This window comes from Diospyros lotus, chromosome 3, assembly GCF_014633365.1.
Source record: "Diospyros lotus cultivar Yz01 chromosome 3, ASM1463336v1, whole genome shotgun sequence".
Classification (NCBI taxonomy): Eukaryota; Viridiplantae; Streptophyta; class Magnoliopsida; order Ericales; family Ebenaceae; genus Diospyros; species Diospyros lotus.
In genome coordinates, this window is record NC_068340.1 from 18839301 (window position 1) to 18858276 (window position 18976).

The following is an 18976-nucleotide window of genomic DNA, read 5'->3' on the forward strand; positions in this document are numbered from 1 at the left end:
AGCAAATTGACTAAAGATATGGACTGCATTGTGATCTTCTTCTCTTCTCATTGTATTTTTCAGGATGGGTCTTTGGGAAAGATGATTGGCAATGCTGAGGAGAGGGATAGACTCTATTGGGTTTCCAATGACATGGCTTCTCCTAAGGATCAACTACCACATAAGTGTCTTTCTTTTACAGTTAGCTCTACTTCTGAAATTTTATTGTGGCATAAACGCCTTGGACATCCTAGTTTTTCTTACTTAAGACGTTTGTATCCCAACTTATTCATCAATAAAGATAAGTTTGTGCTTCAATGTGAACATTGCATTCTTTCTAAGCAAACGCATAGCACTTATGCCTCTCACTCCCACACACCATCCAAACCCTTTTACTTTATACACAGTGACGTATAGGGACCAGCTAGAGTTTCTAGCTTGTCCAAGGCTCGATGGTTTGTTACCTTTATTGATGACCATACTAGGATGTATTGGGTATACCTTATAAAGGAAAAATCAGAAGTATGTGCTATTTTCCAGATTTTCCACAAGCTGGTTCTTAATGTTTTTCAGTCCCCTGTTTGCATCCTATGAACTGACAATGCCCGAGAATATTTTTCCTACCCATTTACCCAATATCTTACAACTCATGGAATTTTTCATCGAAGTACCTATCCATACACCCCTCAACAAAATGGTGTGGCCGAGAGAAAGAATCGCCACTTACTTGAGGTTGTCCGTTCCTTAATGTTCATTAGTTCTATGCCTAATAGATATTGGGGAGAAGTTGTCCTAACGGCTTCTTATTTGATAAACAAGCTACCCTCTAAAGTACTCAATTTTCAGACCCCTTTGCATATCTTGCTGAGCATTTTTCCTAATTCTCGGATCCTAAATTCTCCTCTTCCAGAAGTGTTTGGTTGCAGTGTTTATGTTCATAATATTACACCTAACCATCATAAACTTGAACCAAAGGCTAGTAAGTGTGTTTTTCTTGGGTATTCTCCCACTCAAAAAGGATATAAATGCTATTCACCCACATCACAAAAGTTTTTTGTCTCTTGTGATGTGATTTTTGTTGAGCATGAATCCTATTACCCAAGTGGAACCACACGGACAGCAACACCCGGTGATGAAGACCATTGGGATCCTACAATTTCCATGCCTATATCCCTTCCATCCTCTATCTCATTCTCTTCAGAAACTGATCAAACTGAATCAGCTACAAAAGAGCAGCCCATACCTGTTGAACCCGACCTATCCTTATCTGAAAAACCTATCACCCAACCAGTTGAACATGTGGATACTAATCCTGAAAGAGAAACTAATTCAGAAAAACCTGTAAAAGTTTACTCCCAACGACAAAAAGGGTCCTTAACTCGACCAATCAATTGAACCGGAGGGTGATCCTGCCAATGATGAGATCATTAGAGCTGAATGTGACCTGGATATTTCAATTGTCTTCCAAAAAGGGGTAAGATCGTGTGTTAAATACCCTATTCCTAATTACTTGACATACTCTAGGCTGTCTCCTACATTCAAGGCCTTTACAACTACAATGGATGAAGTTGTTGTCGCACGAAATATCCAAGAAGCACTAATAGAACCCAAGTGGAGAAAGGCTGTTATGGAAGAAATGAGGGCTCTAATTGGTAACAATACATGGCAGATTGTTAATCATCCAAAAGATAAAAAGATTGTTGGGTGTAGGTGGGTCTTTACAATTAAAGACCGATCAGATGGAAGCATAGATCAATATAAAGCAAGGCTAGTTGCTCAGGGATACTCTCAAACCTACGGGATATGTTGAAATATTTGCCTAAGAATTAGACTTAGACACGGTAGAATAATAGGAATTAGAATAAGTCTTCTAGAAGCTTGTCAGTTAGGGTCGACTTTGTAATAGCAGGTAGTTAAAATCAATCTTGTAAATCACGCCCTCTATATTCTATAAATAGAAGGGCGAGAGGGTCTCATTTGGCATTCAGCTTTTGCAATCTATCTTGTGGGAAGAGTATGTGATGTGTGTGTATGTGAGAGAAAAGGGTTTCTTTGTAATCTCTGGGTAGTGCTTGGTCTGGTAATAGGGCTGAGAGTGTGTGAACAACATATGTAATCTTGTATTTCCATTTTCAAGATAGTGAAGATCAAGGTCATACCAGTCTGGATGTAGGTTCTCTTTCAAGAGTTTCGAACCAGGATAAATCCTTTCTTTGTGAGTGTTTGTGATTCTGTGTTCGTTCTTGATTTTCTGATTTTCTATTTTGAGTTGTGAGTGTGAGGCTGTGTTTGTCTTGAGAGGAAATCAAGTGTGTGTTGGCGAGAACTATTATAACAATCTGGTATCAGAGCCACCGCCTTTCCCACATTCAAGATTTCAAGAAAGGCTCAAGAAAGGAGGCACAATCTAGTAGGTGATCATGGCGTCCATTCCTTCTTCCTCCAGACACGACATAGAGAAATTCGACGGGCAAAATGACTTTGCCCTCTGGAAGATGAAGATGAGTGCACTCCTCGGAAATCTTAGCCTTGAGGAAGCACCGGAAGGCGAAGCTAAGATGTCCAAGAACTACACGGAAAAACAAAGGGAGGAGATTCTCAAGAAGGCATACAACACATTAATCCTAAGCCTCAGTGACAAAGTTCTAAAGGAGGTGTCCAAGATGAAGACTACTGCGGAAATATGGCTCAAGTTGGAGAGCCTATACATGACGAAATCATTGTCCAGCTGCCTCTACCTTAAAACCAGGTTCTTTACATTTAAAATGCAAGACGATAAAAAGTTACAAGATCATATTGATGAGTTTAACAAACTCTGCCTTGATCTTGAGAATATAGATGAGTATGAGGATGAAGATAAGGCATTAGTCTTACTTCATTCTCTTCCTAGGACGTATGAGACTTTTGTTGATATTTTAAAGCATGGGAAGGACACATTATCTTTAGATGATGTTATAGGAGCCCTAAACTCAAAAGAATTACATAATAAGGTAGAAGGAAAATTATCCCCAGGAGATGCCCTCACTGTTAAGACCAAAAATGATAGGAAAGATAATAAGGGAAGAGGTAGGTCGAGGTCTAGGTCAAAATATGGAAAAAGGCCTATCAGATGTTATCATTGTCATGAGGAGGGCCACATTAAAAGAAATTGTCCCAAGAAAAGAAAAGATCATCAAGAAAAATCTACCAACGGAGGCAGTGTTTGTGAATTCAGGTATGACAGTGTTGATGCACTGGTTGCCTCTGAAAATATAGAAAACACTGACTGGATCATGGATTCCGGTTGCTCATACCATCTGTCCTCTAAAAGACATTGGTTCCAGAATTATCAAGAATCTAATGGGGGGAAGGTCTTGTTAGGAAATAATCATGAATGCAAGGTATTAGGGATTGGGGATATAAGACTTAAAATGGATGATGGATCATTTAGAACCCTAACAGTAGTAAGACATGTTCCAGAACTTAAGAGAAATTTAATTTCTCTTGGTGAACTGGATAGAAATGGTCTTAGTTTTACAGGACTCGAAAAGTGTGAGACTTGCATTTATGGAAAGGCTGCCAAAGTTAAGTTTAGCAAGAAAGCAATCCATTCTTCCAAATCTCCATTAGATTACATACACTCAGATCTTTGGGGTCCATCTCAAGTCCAATCTCATGGAGGCTCTAGGTATTTCTTATCTATCATTGATGACTATTCTAGGGTGGTGTGGGTATATGTCTTAAAGACTAAGGATCGGACCTCCTTTAAGGCATGGAAGAAGATGGTAGAAAACCAAATGGGAAAGTCTATCAAAACCATTAGGACCGATAATGGGTTAGAATTCTGTAACAAAGAATTTACACAAATGTGTAAAGATAGTGGGATAGTTAGGCACTTGACAGCCTCAGGAAACCCAAAACAAAATGGGTTGGCTGAAAGGATGAACAAAACTCTATTGGAAAGAGTAAGATGCATGTTATTTCATGCAAAATTGTCTAAACCTTTCTGGGGGGAGGCTGTATCAACTGCAACATATGTGATAAATAGATCATCATCCACTGCAATTGAGTTTAAGACTCCTTATGAAAGATGGTTAGGTCACAAACCATCCTTAGACCACCTAAGAGTATTCGGGTGTCTTGCCTATGCTCATGTAAAGCAAGGCAAGCTAGCACCTAAGGCTAAGAAATGCCTATTTATAGGATATTCCACTGGAGTTAAAGACTATAAGCTGTGGAACCTTGAGGAAGAAGGGCCTAAGACTATTATCACAAGAGATGTGACATTTGATGAAGGATCAACCATGGAAGTATCAGATACAAAAGTCCAGCCAGTCTTAAGAGAAGAATCTAAGTCTATAGGCATTGAAGTCTAAGAAACAGTACCTGGAAATATCCAGGAAGATTCCTTTGAGCAAGATTCTGCCCAATATGAAGAAAGTGAGGAAGAGAGTGATGTCGATTCTAGTCTAGGTGATCAGCATGGTATCTCTAGGTATAGTGTGGCTAGGGATAGACAACCAAGAAATAGAAGGCCACCTATTAGATATGGATTTGCAGACCTAGTGTCATATGCACTGTCGAGTGCATCAGAAGCTGTAGGAGAAGAACGTCTCACATTTGAGAAGGCAGTGACATCAAAGGATGCAGAATTATGGATAGAAGTCATGAAAGCTAAAATAGAATCCTTGAGGAAGAACCAGACATGGACACTGGTTGATAGGCCTCAAGGACAGCGGGTAGTAAGCTATAAATGGCTTTATAAGATCAAGGAGGGTGTTGGGAGCAATCCAAAACCTAGGTACAAGGCTAGGTTAGTTGCTAGAGGGTTCGCCCAAGTCCCAGGCATAGATTTTAATGAGGTTTTCTCACTAGTTGTGAGACATACCTCAATTAGAGTGCTGCTTGCTATAAGAGCCCACTTAAACTTAAAATTAAAACAAATGGATGTTACCACAGTTTTCCTTCATGGAGACCTAGAGGAGAGGATATTAATGGAACAACCTAAAGGCTTTGAATCTAAAGGAAAGGAGGAGAAGGTATGTTTGCTTAAAAAGTCACTTTATGGACTTAAGCAGCCACCAAGGCAATGGTATAGGAAATTCGACTTGGTGATGTTAAACCAAGATTATAGAAGAAGTTCTTATGATAGCTGTGTTTATTTTAAACATATTTCTCCTAGTGTTTCAATCTTCTTACTCCTTTATGTGGATGACATGCTTATAACAAGTCAATCTAAAAAAGAAATTCAGCAGTTGAAGCTGAAACTGAAGTCAGAATTTGAGATGAAGGAGCTAGGAGAAGCAAAGAAAATCCTAGGGATAGAAATTTCCAAAAATAAGTGGCGTAGAAAATTATACCTATCCCAAAAATCCTATCTAGACAAGATAATTAAAAGGTTTGGTATGGCAAATGCAAACGCAGTTAATATGCCATTTGCTTAGGATTTCAAACTATCTTCTGAACAGTCTCCGAAAGATGAAGAAAGTATAGAGGACATGATTAATATACCTTTCTCTAGTGCTATGGATAGTCTAACGTATAGCATGGTGTGCACAAGGCCTAATTTGGCTCATGCAATGAGTGTGGTGAGCAGATTTATGGCAAATCCTAGCAAAACACACTGGAATGCAGTTAAGTGGGTGTTTAGGTATGTGAAAAGGACTAGCAGCATGGTGTTGTCCTATGGTGGAGCAAATATAGAAGAATCAGCCAGCATCCTAGGGTATTCAGATGCTGATTATGCTGCTGATTTAGATAAAAGAAGATCCACAACTGGGTATGTATTTAAGGAGGGGGGGTGTTGGAGATCGAGATTAAGTAGAAGAAGCCGAGATAAGAAGCATTCAAATAGAAGGATAATTTGCTAATTATCAGGTTATCAAGAAGCGAAAAAATAGGAGATAAAGAAGATGAGTTCAACTTAAGATATTGTATACTATTTATCTGTAAATTAGTAGGTTGGCTAGATATTGTATTGTTTATCTCTAGGAGTAAAAGTCGTAGGTCATGAGCTGTATTTATATGGTGTTCGATCAATGCAAACATGGAGTTTTGATTGATTTCATTCTTCCTCAAATATATAGTTGTTTATTTTTCTGTTCACAAGTAAAGTAAGTGCTTCAAGGGAGCCTGAAATACTTGCTAAACAAAGAGATGTTGTTTTCTCTTCCATCCATAAGATAAAGCCAAGGAGAAGAAAGAGAGGAAAAAGAAAAGAGAAAGGAACAAAAAAAGGCGAAGGACGAACCAAATAGTGAAAACAGGGATTGGATGAAGAATATTGTTCAAACTATTGAGATTTCTTAGGGACAAGAAATCTTTTAAAGAGGAGGGAATGTCACAAGAAGTTATTTTTATTTCAGTTGTTATATCTTTATTTGGTTGTTATTTGCAGTTATGTTCTAAGAATAGTTACGTATCTAATATTGAGTAGTGAGGAGGTAGTGGAAGTGATTTAGGAGCAGTTATTGGTAGTGGAGGAGTGGTAACTGCCTCCAATAATCAGTAACTGCCTTTGAAACTACTTCTAGAAACCGCCTTGTCCTGCTTGCTTTCAAAATCTGATCGGAAATGCCTAGATCCAGTGTAGGTTCTTCATCAACTGCTTGCAAATTAGAGGCCTTAGGTAGGAGTCCAGCTCCTGTTGGAATCAGTTCTACAGTAGATCTTGAATAAGTTCCATTGGTATACTAACCTGAAACTTCTTTGAAATCAAATCCAATAACTCATCCAGCTTTTGGTTGAGGTTAGCGAATTCGTTCTTGAATCCCTTCTCCATCTCCATAGTTCAAATTCGTCGAATTGTACTCTGACCGGTGACTGAAAGTGGAGGAGTGGTAGTTGCCTTGTAGAATCTGTGGATAGTTTATATAAAGCTAAACCCACACTGCTGAGGCATTAATTATATATGAATTATCAAGAAGATTATTGAAGTCTCTCTATTCTCCCTTAATTTTGTCTATTTTCTCCCCTATCTCTCCCGATTTCTCCTTACTTTCTATCACATTTCCCCCTCATTCCTGTCTAATTCTCCCTATCACTATGTTTGTTCTCCCACATTTCTGTCAATTTACTCCCTCAATTCCAATTCTATCTTCAAAGGAAACATCAAGTTAGGGCTAGGGTCCTGACACCTAGTTAGAAAGGAATCTTGTTAGAACTGGTTTCTATCTATTAATTGTCTATAAATAATTATTAAGTACTGAAGGACAGATTTTGATGAATAATATTAAATATTGCTACTAGCTTCAAGTAATCGGAATTATTCTAGTTTCTTTTGGTTTGGGTTTTGAATCAAAAACATTGCCATGTTCTTGTATATGTTCAGTTAGGTGTCACCTTGAAGGGTTTACAGAATTAACAGTGACCTTGCTGTTGCAAAAAAATTCAAACAGAAATCCCAGGGAGATTTAGAGTGGAATTATATTGGTATGTAATTGCTTGAAAAAACAAATTTCCTGATTTTAAAAATAAAACCAAACTTTTCTCTATTTTTCACTTCCTTTTTCCTTCAATGACAGGATCCTCCTCAGACTGTTGAAAGTAATTTCCAAAGAGACAAAGTACCATAAACCTAAATGCCGCCAAATGATGAATAGCTACACATTCAGAAGCTTCAGCAGATTCCTCATACTGATTTATTTGTGTATATGATCATTTATTAAATAAATAACAATTTTATTCAGAAACCACCTAACAGGGTTGTAATGTAACTAAGTTACATCCAAGATTAAGAAAGTTACTGGATGGGAATCGGTTGGGTAATTTAACTTGGCGAAAATAGATTGAAGGAAACAATGCCTAATGGATAGAGCATTAGTCACAAAAACAAAACAAAAAGAGGAAAGAATAAGCAAAACCCATCAATGAAAAAAATGCATCTAAATCACCATATAGCTCCAGGAATATAGTTAACAACAGAATGAAGTGTACCATGCACATGCTAGTTTTTAAGCCCTTGGGTTCATCACATAAATGAGCCAGAATCATTCTCCCCTGCCAACAGAAATAATTTAATAATAAGTCAGCTAACTGGAAAGAGGAAAAAAATTAATGATGATTCTCAAAATTTGTAGAGGACAGCTTGCGAAAGTGGAAGGGAAGACATAACATGAACCTAAGAATCAACATAATAAGCGCAGTTGATAAGATATGGTCAACTAAGATTTCAGCAATCTGGAACTGAAATAATTACCCAAGTACACTAATTAAGCCAAAGATTTGCATTTTAAGCAAATAATAAGATGGCTTCAAAATGAGAAGGCGGGTCTATTAAGCACACGGAATTTTCCACCTCAATGTCATAATTTCCTTCCAAGAATAGGCCAGCATGCATGTCCAAATCAGTATAAGATCCCATATAGTTTAAGAATTGGATGAAATTAACGAATAGATGTCTTACCACAAGGAAACCAAATGCTAGTCCAGTTCCCAATACAACCAAATGAGGGTAGTTCCTTATTATATCATGTGGCGACAAGTAATCCCTGCACAAAAAATAAGAGCCAGTATTAAAGAAATGCAGTTGAGTACAGCATCAAGCTAAATATGATAAAAACAAGAATTATAGATAGTTACATACCACACCAGTACACCACCCAAGAGCACAGCAAAGGGGTAAAGCTAAAAAAACACATTGACAAGACATCTGTTAAGAAACCTTAGAAATGAAAGACAAAATATTCAATTTTACCTAGCAAAAAAAAAAAGATAAAATATTCATGAGCAACAGATTCACCATTGCCAAGGCCAGCAGCATGCTTCCTTTCCTTAACTGGATGATTTTATAAACATTGACCAGACTGCAGAAGACAAAAAACCAAGTAAAGGACAGGTCAGGTCATTAATGCTATTTATGCAAGGATTTTTTTATTGAAAGGACAAGTTAAGAAAATGACATAATTTACACAGATGCACTTTTACATGTACACAAAAACATTCATTTTCTCTTCCTTCCATAAGTCCTAGTTCCAAATATAACACAAGTCATTGAGGTAAGTTCAACAGTGCAAAAAAGATGTCACAAAATCTACACCAGAATAACATTGATCATATGCATACTATAAATTATTTATAGAACAATAATGCTCACCCAACAATCTGCTTAGCAAGTAAGTTAAGTCTTAAAAAATGTACAAAGCTAATCACAAGCAATATGGCCAAGAACACTAGGAGACATTATGCATAAACATCAGGACAGTAACAAGGCACAGGGAATCTTTGGAAGGGGAAGCAACAACATAGATCGCTACCCAATCAAATGCACAAGTGTGTAAACTTAAAAAAAAAAAAAATTTCCCCCAATTACGAATATCAAACAAGGAACTACTTACTTGAATGAGATTGTTGGTATAACACCAAAAGCTATCATTAGAAACAGCACAGCTCTGTTTGTAGGGAGTTCTGGAGTCAAAACACACACACACACACACACAAAAGATAAATCAAGTCAATTGCCTAAGAATGTGCTACAGAAAACAAAGTTAAGAAAGTAATTTCCAAAAAGAAGTAATCGACACAAGTAAAAACGAAATCATTAAAAAGCAAAATGATTAATTATTAGGAATTCCCAAATTAGAGACAAGATCAAGAATATAAATTTTGAGTACTGTCAAAACAAGAATAGAAAGTTTGAGTACTTTAAGAACAAGCACAGATTCCTAGAGAAAGGAAGCAAGAGGATACTCAGTCCAACACTTTTCTCCTGACAGGGGTGGCACTCGTGTGAACTGTAGGTTTGGAACAACAGCTACCTCAAGAAGCTGAATAATAACACTTAACATAATATATGCAGTGTAGAGAAGACAAACTTAAGTATACTAATGGGGTTGGCTGAGCATGCACATAAAAATAGCACCATGTGTTAGGAAACTATACTCATTAATTGAAGAACATAGGAATCAGAAATCATATAACCATTCTGTTGCATCCTGCCAAGACTCTGATATCTTTCAGAGAAATGCATAACCACCTGGTCCACCTCAACTACAGAATTGTAAGCAACTGTTGGAATCCGGTATTTCTAGTACCTACGTCTATGAAACGTTCAGGAGGAAACATATTATAGAGTAAAGCACAAACATGCAAATTGAACAAAATACTTCCTTCCAAAGAAGCCCACCTAAAGATGTATTCCAAATAACCACAATGGTAAATTCTTAATGGCAAAGAGCATAAAGAGATCCTGTTCATCCATGGGACATACCGCTTACCAATGGAACCCAACTCAAAAATGGCAGAGATTTTCCAAGATGTTGAGCCCACCACTCAGAACCTAAAAAGAAATGTATTATTAATAAATAGTGAAAAACAGCAAAGAAGAAAACAGAAAAACTAGGGAGAAAAAAAAATATAAGTAGAAAAATCAATAATCAACAAATGTGTTCTTAGAATAAATTAACTTTTGGCGTCTATCAGTCTGCCATAAGTGCCTCAAATAAGTAAAGGGACATACCAACTATAGCTGTGAAGAAATGACTCAAATAAATCAGCATCAGACCCTCTGTAGGTCCATTGATCGCCGGCAGAATAAGGGTATTGGTGAAAAAGCTACAAATGAAAGACACATAATATTTAATGAATGAATGATTTTTTTTTTCTTTTTTCTGAGTATTGTTATAGATTTTGATTTCAAATTTTAAATTCCTTCAATGGGAGCCTTATGCATAACAGTACAGTGAAAGAAAGTAAATTTTCCATCATTAGATATTAGCATTTTAAATGGTTCTACTTGGAGGAATAAAAATTAGCTTCTCAAATTTAAGCTAAACCGTTTTAGTAAATCACATATAACGCCCACCAAGAAAATGCAAACAAGAAATGTGCTTGAAGATGCTGCAAGCACGCAAGTTGTAAAAGAAGCTGCGCTCCAACTATGAAGAGGCCAGTGAAAAACAAAGAATTAATATGTCAGCTTCATGCATTCTATAAATGGAGGGGTGAAAATTTATCCACTACTAGACTGGAGCTCTAACCCAAATAACAGAAAACACAAAACAACATAAAACAGGATTCAAGAATGAATAATCAAGTGTCTGCTGTTGGGCTGAATGCAGTAAACCAGTATTAGCTCTACCACTTACTGCTCCCATGTTGCACAATAAAACAGAACTGCAGAAATCACCCAGAACCAAAAAGTAGTCCTTCCACACATAGCAGTACTTCCAAAGGCCAAGGCTTCAAGCTGAAAAATATCATAAAAAAATTGAAGGATATAAACTTGCTAGCATGGCCAACTGTAGATAACCAAACAATAGAAGTACGTACTGTGCAGGCAAGTGCATCACATCCTGCAATAGTTTTAAATGCCAAAAGCATGTCAATATCCTATTCACAACCACATAAATGAGACAGACTGAATGGAAAAAGAAAAATCACCATGATCAAAAAGCTCCCCCAATGGGCTAGAGGAAGATGTCCGTCTTGCTTGCTTCCCATCTACAGCATCAAAGGTCTGGCAGGGTTTTAAGGTCAGAAGGGAGATTAATTAAAGGAAGGAAATTAACAACCCAAAGATCAAACAGTAGATAGAAGTATCTAGCAAGACAAGCAGCATGGAGAGTCAACCATCAGAAACAATGTCTACCCCCCCCCCCCCCCTCTTTCTCCCTCATGTACATCAAAGTAAAGAATGTTCTGGTCAGCAACTGTTTGTCAGAGACAGATCAGATAAATTTAGTCATTTTTTAGCAACAATGATTCTAAAATTACAGATGCTAACTATTTATAGGAGCATTGATTGCATTGGAATTAAGCATTACCAGTTGAGCCAAATTGGTGAATGTTATATATCATTCTAGGCATCTTCTATATTTGATGGCTGTCTTACATGCTTCTATATTTGCAAAAAGATAATCTATTATCATGTCCAGTTTATTTTTGCCTTCATTGTATCTGAAGACAAGTAAAGAGTGACTGGGCCAAGACAATAGCAGCCTGGCCAGACAATGGACCGGCTGGTATTTAGCACTTCCAAATAGCCACTAAACCAAAAGCAATGCATAAGGTCACATTTGACTTTCTACTGCCACTACACATGAATAATAACTAATCAGGCATGAGAGGCATAAAATCCAAGGCACTTAACTGCATAGATGCGAGGAACCTATTCTCTTTGCTGGTTTATTGATAACAATTGCAGGAAAATGTTATTCTATGCTATAAAAGAAAGAGATTTCATTGATTTGAAGCCTTTTACCAACAAGTCTGTCCTATAAAAACAACTCACTCGTCCAATATCATAAAACTATTGAAAGAGTCTAAGTTTTAATTCCGAAAGAACAGCTCTAATCAACAGACTTAAAATGACTAACAAATCAAACCCTTCAAGCACATAGCAGGACAAAAGAATAGGGCACCACTACTAGTTGAAAGCTTATATAAACCTGGTATAAGAAGAGCAGCAAGCCATGTGCAAAGTTCACCCATCTTGGTGGAGGTGAATCCAAATGTGGTGAATATATCTGCAACATATCCATGTCCAACAAAAGTTATGGAATGAAAACCTTACCATACTGTCACTCTGGAACTATATGGATACAAAAACAAAGAATGGAAAAAAAATAGCATTACATGGTTTTCTATCAAATAACAGCAAGACATTTGGCTTAATATTAGCTCAGCAAAAATGGCTCCTCATAAAATAAATGCTGTCTAAAGAAATTATGGAAGTCATGATTGTTTATGAATTAAGCACTGACCTGCTCCATTGTTATTCAAAGCAATAACAGTGAAAAAAAAAATTAAGACATCTACTGTCATTGTCACAGTTTAATGACTCCTATCAGGCTCCATATCTAAGAGATCAACCATACAAATATTGCATCATTTACAAGTGGAAGTTCCAAGACAATTCCATTGGCTTTTTTGGATAAGCCTCCTTTCTTCATAGATTTTCTGTCCAAATTACCTCAAGTTCCCATTTTATCTTCTTCAGTAGCAAAGAGATCAAATTTAGTCTCATGCAGGATCTTGATGCAAAGTACCAGAAGCCTACCATTAAGAGAAACAACATGTCTCCAGCAATCTATATTAAAATTAAACTTATAATTTTCTCATCCATCAAGCAACAGAGCAAAACTGAGAATAGTAAAAAAACTAAACAAAGATGTCTACAACAACAACAACAACATATCCAGCCTTTATCCCACTATGTGGGGCCGGTTACATGAATTCTAGACTTCCATGTACAAGGAAAAGCCAGTACAAAGTGATATAGAAACAAATACTCACATAACCAAGGAATGTGGATATGACCAAGAACATGAATCCTGTAAGGGTAATCTGAAAAATGAAGGGAAAAAAGGGGAACAAGGCAAGATATGTGAGTTGTTAGCAAGTAAATATTATCCTAAAAATTGAAATTTACCAATAAGAAAAAAATAAGATAATCAGATCTGAATATCTCACCATATTTGGTCTGAAAAAGCATCCATACGCCAAAAAAAAATGAAAAAAGAAAAGAAAAAGAAAAAGAAAAAAGTTAGTGACTTTCAATGACATACAGCAAAGCTTAAAAAGATGCATGTGAACTACCAGAAATAAAAGATCTTTTCATGACTTCCTATAAGCCTGTACTCCTGTAAGGGCTGCAACTAAGGGCAACCCTAATGGAGAGAGCAAAAGCAAATTGACAGGCATGCTTCTGTGAAGGATATAATCCAGGACATATATTGGTCCATGACCTAAAAGTTTTAAGTATGTTGAAAGGAGTTCATGTCATGCACAACAAAAATAAAAGGCTGAATAAGTTGACAATAATTTTTCCCAATAATTTAACAAATCACATCTGACTTCTTGCCCACAGAAATATAAAGTGACAAGGCACTCCAGATCAAAATATAGCACAAAGAGGAAAAGTTATTGAGAAAAACTACTACAATCTAAGGAGTCATTTGGCTGGATTTCCAATTCCTTTCAATGAAATTTTCTGTGTTGCACTAAGTTACTTACAGATGTATGGATACAGTCCAAGAACACTATGGGGTGAACAGTTTTCAGGTTTCATTTTCAAAATTTTTAAATGAAAACAGAAAATGGCATTTGGTTGTTGATTTCCATTTTGGAAAAAAAATATCAAAAAATTGGAAAACTTTTGGAAAAAATAAATACATAAAAATAGTGTTTCCATTTTTTCCATTTCATTTCCCAAATCCCATGTTTGATTATCTTTCCTTTACTTTTTCTTCCTTTTGGTTCATTCTTCTTTATTTTCCAGCTCCCCCTCAAGCCACCCCTGGCTCCCACTCCAGTGACCCTTCTTCCTGCTTCTTTTAGTCTTCACTTCTCCTTCAATGGATTTCTAGGTGCTTTCTTGCCACACATAAGAACCCAGAAACTAGATTCTTATTGATTATCACAAACACAGATTTGTAGGTTCTTTTGGCTGACAAACCCAGATGCCAGAAGTGGTAAGGTGAGAAGAAGACGGGCAAAATAAGTAAAAAGAAAAAAGTAATATATATATGTAAAGAAGTAAATTATTATTAATTTAATGCATATAGTTAAACACTAGATAATAACATATGATATTAGTTATAAGGGCCTTACAAAAGATAAGGCCATAGATAGAAATGATTGGAGAGCTAGAATTCATGTAGTCAACCCTCCACACAGTGAGATAAATGCTTGACATGTTGCTGTTATTGTATTTAAACACTAGATAAAATAAACAAAATTTATATCAAATATTCAGTTTTTTTTTTTAAAAATTCTGAAAACAAAATAAAATTATCAAACAACATGTTCACCTCTCATCTTCTAAACAAACAACACAAATGAGGGGAAAGAAAAAAAAAATTGAAAATTAAAAGCAAAGAACTAAGAACTGTCAAACAAAAGTTCTCGAAAAGTATTACTACAAGTTAAAAGCCTAAAACGGCTATGTGCTAAACAATACCAAGTAGAGGAATTGTTAATTGATTGTAGCCTGGTTGTTTTCAATCTCTTTACAATGTGTTCTATTTAGCTGAAAGTTTAATCAACAATACCAGTGTAGTCAAAAGCTAGTTGCTAGCCTGGGCGCATAGGCCCCCCAAGGCTCCATGGAAGTACCTCGCCTATCTCTAGGAGAGGCGACTTGAATCAAGTAACACCTAAGCGAGCATTAGGATGATGCGACAAGCATCAAAAGTGCTTGCCTAAGCATTAAAAAAAAAGGTAAAGAAGGATTGGCCCTAAAAATCAAAAGAGGCATGTAAGGAGGCACTTACAAGCTGAAAACAAAGAGGAAATAGAAATAAATGGGGAAAAAAAGGAGATGATTGTTGAGTCATTGCTATGGTTCACATAACCACTATAAGTTTTCTTCCCAAATTTCTTATCTATTTTTTCTTCTTTTGTAGGTGGAAAAGTTATCATGACATAAATCACAAGAAGGCAAGTTGAAAAAGAGTTACCAGAGGCGGCTAGAGCTCTCACACGTAGAGGGGTTCTAACGAGTGAAGTCACTTGTCAATGAACCCATAGTGTGACTGCACATGATTAACCTTTTAGCTTGCCACTCTGATGGCCATCCCTCTCTCATTCTCCCTCTAGTCTAGTATTTATTGCTTATGACACAACTAACACCTGATCTCTATGTTTCTTCCCTCTAAAACTGGCATGCTGCTCTCTTTGGGCTTATGATTGTGGTATTGATGGTTATTATATTACACCAGCAGTTTAGTTTCTATTTATTCTTTATTTGCTTTATAATAAATTACAGTTTTCTTTTTTGTATTGTTACTATTGCTACAACAGATGGCTTTCAAATGTGTTTCATTAAGTGAAAGTGCGGAAAAATAGATCCAACTTGGAAACATAAATTTTTGCAAGATCCCAAAGATGTTCGTTTGAACATTATCCATTTTTTTGGCATGATCCAAGATTTTGCTTGAACAATATTAAATGAATTTGTATTTGAGAGCATTTTAGGAGACTTATATACATTATGTGAGTATCTTATCATGTTAACTTACATATATTTATTAATTTTTTCTCAATTTAAGCGCCTTGCTTCACACAGACAAGCACTTTTTGGAGCAGCTAGTGCGCCTCAGGCAATATAATGTCACTTTTTGGAGCAGCTAGTGCGCCTCAGGCAATATAATGTCATAGGACCTTTAGGACACCTTTCGCTTTGAACTAGTAACTACTTTAAACAATGGAAACACAATCTTAATGTAACATCCCGTTCGAGCGATAGGAAGGACCGGAACAACTTATCCTGATGGGCCTACGCAAACTTCCCAATGGGATCACCCATCCCTGAATTACCCCAGGTCAAGCACGCTTAACTTGGGAGTTCTTTGCCAACATTAAGCCCAAAAGGTATCCAGCTGGTGTTGTTTCCTTTCTTACACTATCCTCGATATATACTAATCTCTTTGGGCTCTCGGGGTATTACACTTAACCTTAAACCCATCTTGCAGTTTCTTAGTAACTCAGTATGTCTACTTTCGGCCATTCTATGTTGTGGTTGTTTCAGAAAGCACACTTCATGTGCAGCATTAGACATTTAGAATTATATGATACGCTAACACCATATTCTTGATAGACTTTAAATTGTAAAGAATATTTCTTGCATATGACAAAAAGTTTCTAAACACAAATACTTGAATCAAGTTAGGATTCTTTGATAATCCATCCATGGTTGAGGAAGCATTCTGTGAACAAGGCCAAGTATAGATTTACAGCTCTGAAGCAACACCAACGTGCCGCAATCATAAAAAAAAAAATTAAAAAAAAAATAGATTTTAAACTTCACACATCAAATTATCCAAGCGCAAAACTCCAAAAAAGAGAACTTTTTTCTTTCTGTGGTCAAAACTAACGAATTCAACCCAAAATAAAACGAACAACGAAACATGATTTCAGGGTGATATCAAGAAAAAAGAAATCGACGACTTACGGCATCCAAAGTGGGAAAAAGTTAACGAATCGAGTCCAAAAGGGTTGCAGAACATATTTTGCAACGTATGAATGATCCACTCCACTGTATTTGTATCTATGAAGCGCAGCGACACCATGAGCCCCTATATATCCCATCTTCTTCTATAATACACACACCCCCCCTCTGCAATAAACCTGCCAAATTTGCATGCAACACTGGGTTTCAGAAATCGATCTAGGGATTCGCGTACAAGCGAAAAACCCTCGAGAAAACACATAGAAAAATATATATATAGACGTATGAACTTATCGATCAAACCCGATTAAGAAAAACAATCTCGAAATAATGAAGCAAACAGGGGATCAGAGATGCGCAGGGAATGAATTGATTTCGAAAAAATGAAACAGATAATGAGTGAGAGCTTTACCTCTTTAGGAGTTAGGAGAGAATCAGAGATCGAGAACTTTGAGAAAATCAGAGCTTTGGGCTTAAAGGCGAGATCTTTCCCTCCCGCCTAACAAATAAGAATAAAAAGACGAAGCATGCGACTTGCGAGTAAATTGTCAAAAAGTTTTGGGAAACGGAAAGTAACTTATGACTCGACGGGGGAAGAAATACGACGTCGTGTGGTAAGCATGTGCGGGTCAAACATGACCTTGAATCCGTGACCGGAGATCGTTACCCTCGCGTAAATCTATATATATATTATAATAAAATAACCGTCAAATCATTTTTTCGTCTATTTTCAGTTTCTGTTTTAATATTTTATTATATTTTATTTATTTTTTTTACCCAAAATAGAATTTTTGTAAATCATTAATTAAACCTAGATTTGTGAAAAATATGTAATTTTTGAAATCTGTAAATAATATTTTTTAGCTAAAAAGTACTTGGAGAATAGGTAAACATAGTATATGAAAAGACAATATATAATCTATATTATTAATTCTTAAATATTAATATAAAATTTTAATTAAAATAAATTAAAAAAAATAAAACTTTTTTAAATTGAGAGAAATTTTAAGATATCAAGTCTTACCGTAGAATACCGACTATCAAGAAAAAAAATTTTAAAACTAAATTTAATTTTTTATTTTATTTTTCATAATTTATCTCTCATTCTCCCTCAATAAAGCCACCACTACTTACTCTAAAACCCTTAATTTATCATCGAATATATGTTTATGTTATTAATTAATTTTAAAAAATAATTAGTTGGTAGGTTATGTTAAATTAGTTATTTAGGCAAAATTTAATTATTTTAAATAAGTCGTTTAAGTTATTTTGACAAAATTAATATTTTGTATAGGCTATTTATATTTATCATATGTTGTCATATTTCTTTTAAAAAATTTATTATGTTTTATATTTTAATTATTGATAGCAGAAATATGTGAAGTCATATATGGATAATTAATTTTGAAATTTTGATTATTATCATTTATATAATTAATTGATTATTTAAATTATTTTTATTTTTTATATATAGTTTAATTAATTTAATTTTTTTATAATTTTAAATGTTATAATTTTATATATAACTTAAATATTATAATTTTATTTTTAACTTTATTTTTTTATTGTTTTCTTAAAAATTGACATGTCTTGAATGTGGTAATTCATTGTCAAGAGAAATATGTAAAGTATGTATGGATAATCAATTTCAAAAATTTATTATTGTCATTTATATAATTAATTAATTATTTAAATTATTTTTATTTTATATATATTTTAATTAATTTAAATTTATTTTTTAAAATTTTAAATGTTATCATTTTATTTTTTTAACTTTATTTTTTTATTACTTTCTTAAAAATTTGATTGTCTTGAATGTAGTAATTGATTGACAGGAAAAATTTGTGAAGTCATGTATGGATAATCAATTTCAAAAATTTGATTATTATAATTTATATAATTAATTAATTATTTAAATTATCTTTATTTTATATATAGTTTAATTAATCTGAATTTATTTTATTATAATTTTAAATGTTATAGTTTTATATAATTTTATAGTTTAATTAATTTAATTTAATTTTTTTAAATTTTAAATGTTATAATTTTATATATAAGTTAATTGATTATTATCATTTATTTAATTAGTTTAATCGCGCTTTTGATTTTCAATCAATTAATTTTAATCGT

At 34.9% G+C, this 18976-nt stretch overlaps 1 protein-coding gene across 6 annotated transcripts in view; it reads right to left on the reverse strand.

Annotated features, from left to right (window-relative positions):
• LOC127796762 (choline/ethanolaminephosphotransferase 1-like) overlaps positions 1–17400 on the reverse strand; it is a 38994-nt gene extending 21594 nt beyond the window's left edge. For 3 of the 6 annotated variants that reach the window (XR_008022093.1, XM_052329133.1, XM_052329130.1), the window contains exons 1-12: positions 13192–13267; positions 12345–12422; positions 11338–11413; positions 11227–11249; positions 11043–11143; positions 10415–10509; positions 10166–10234; positions 9294–9363; positions 8699–8762; positions 8543–8583; positions 8363–8447; positions 7894–7956 (exon numbers count right to left, since the gene is read on the reverse strand). Coding sequence is in view for 4 of the 6 variants with exons in the window: in XM_052329133.1 (XP_052185093.1) it covers positions 7894–7956; positions 8363–8447; positions 8543–8583; positions 8699–8762; positions 9294–9363; positions 10166–10234; positions 10415–10509; positions 11043–11143; positions 11227–11249; positions 11338–11413; positions 12345–12422; positions 13192–13224 (798 nt within the window). In the remaining 2 variants the exon portion in view is untranslated. Of the gene's footprint in view, positions 1–7893; positions 7957–8362; positions 8448–8542; positions 8584–8698; positions 8763–9293; positions 9364–10165; positions 10235–10414; positions 10510–11042; positions 11144–11226; positions 11250–11337; positions 11414–12344; positions 12423–13191; positions 13268–13368; positions 13379–16849; positions 17026–17258 lie in introns of those variants that run through there. The other 3 variants (XR_008022094.1, XM_052329134.1, XM_052329135.1) reach the window with 2 other exon arrangements.
• Between the last annotated feature and the right edge of the window lie 1576 nt (positions 17401–18976).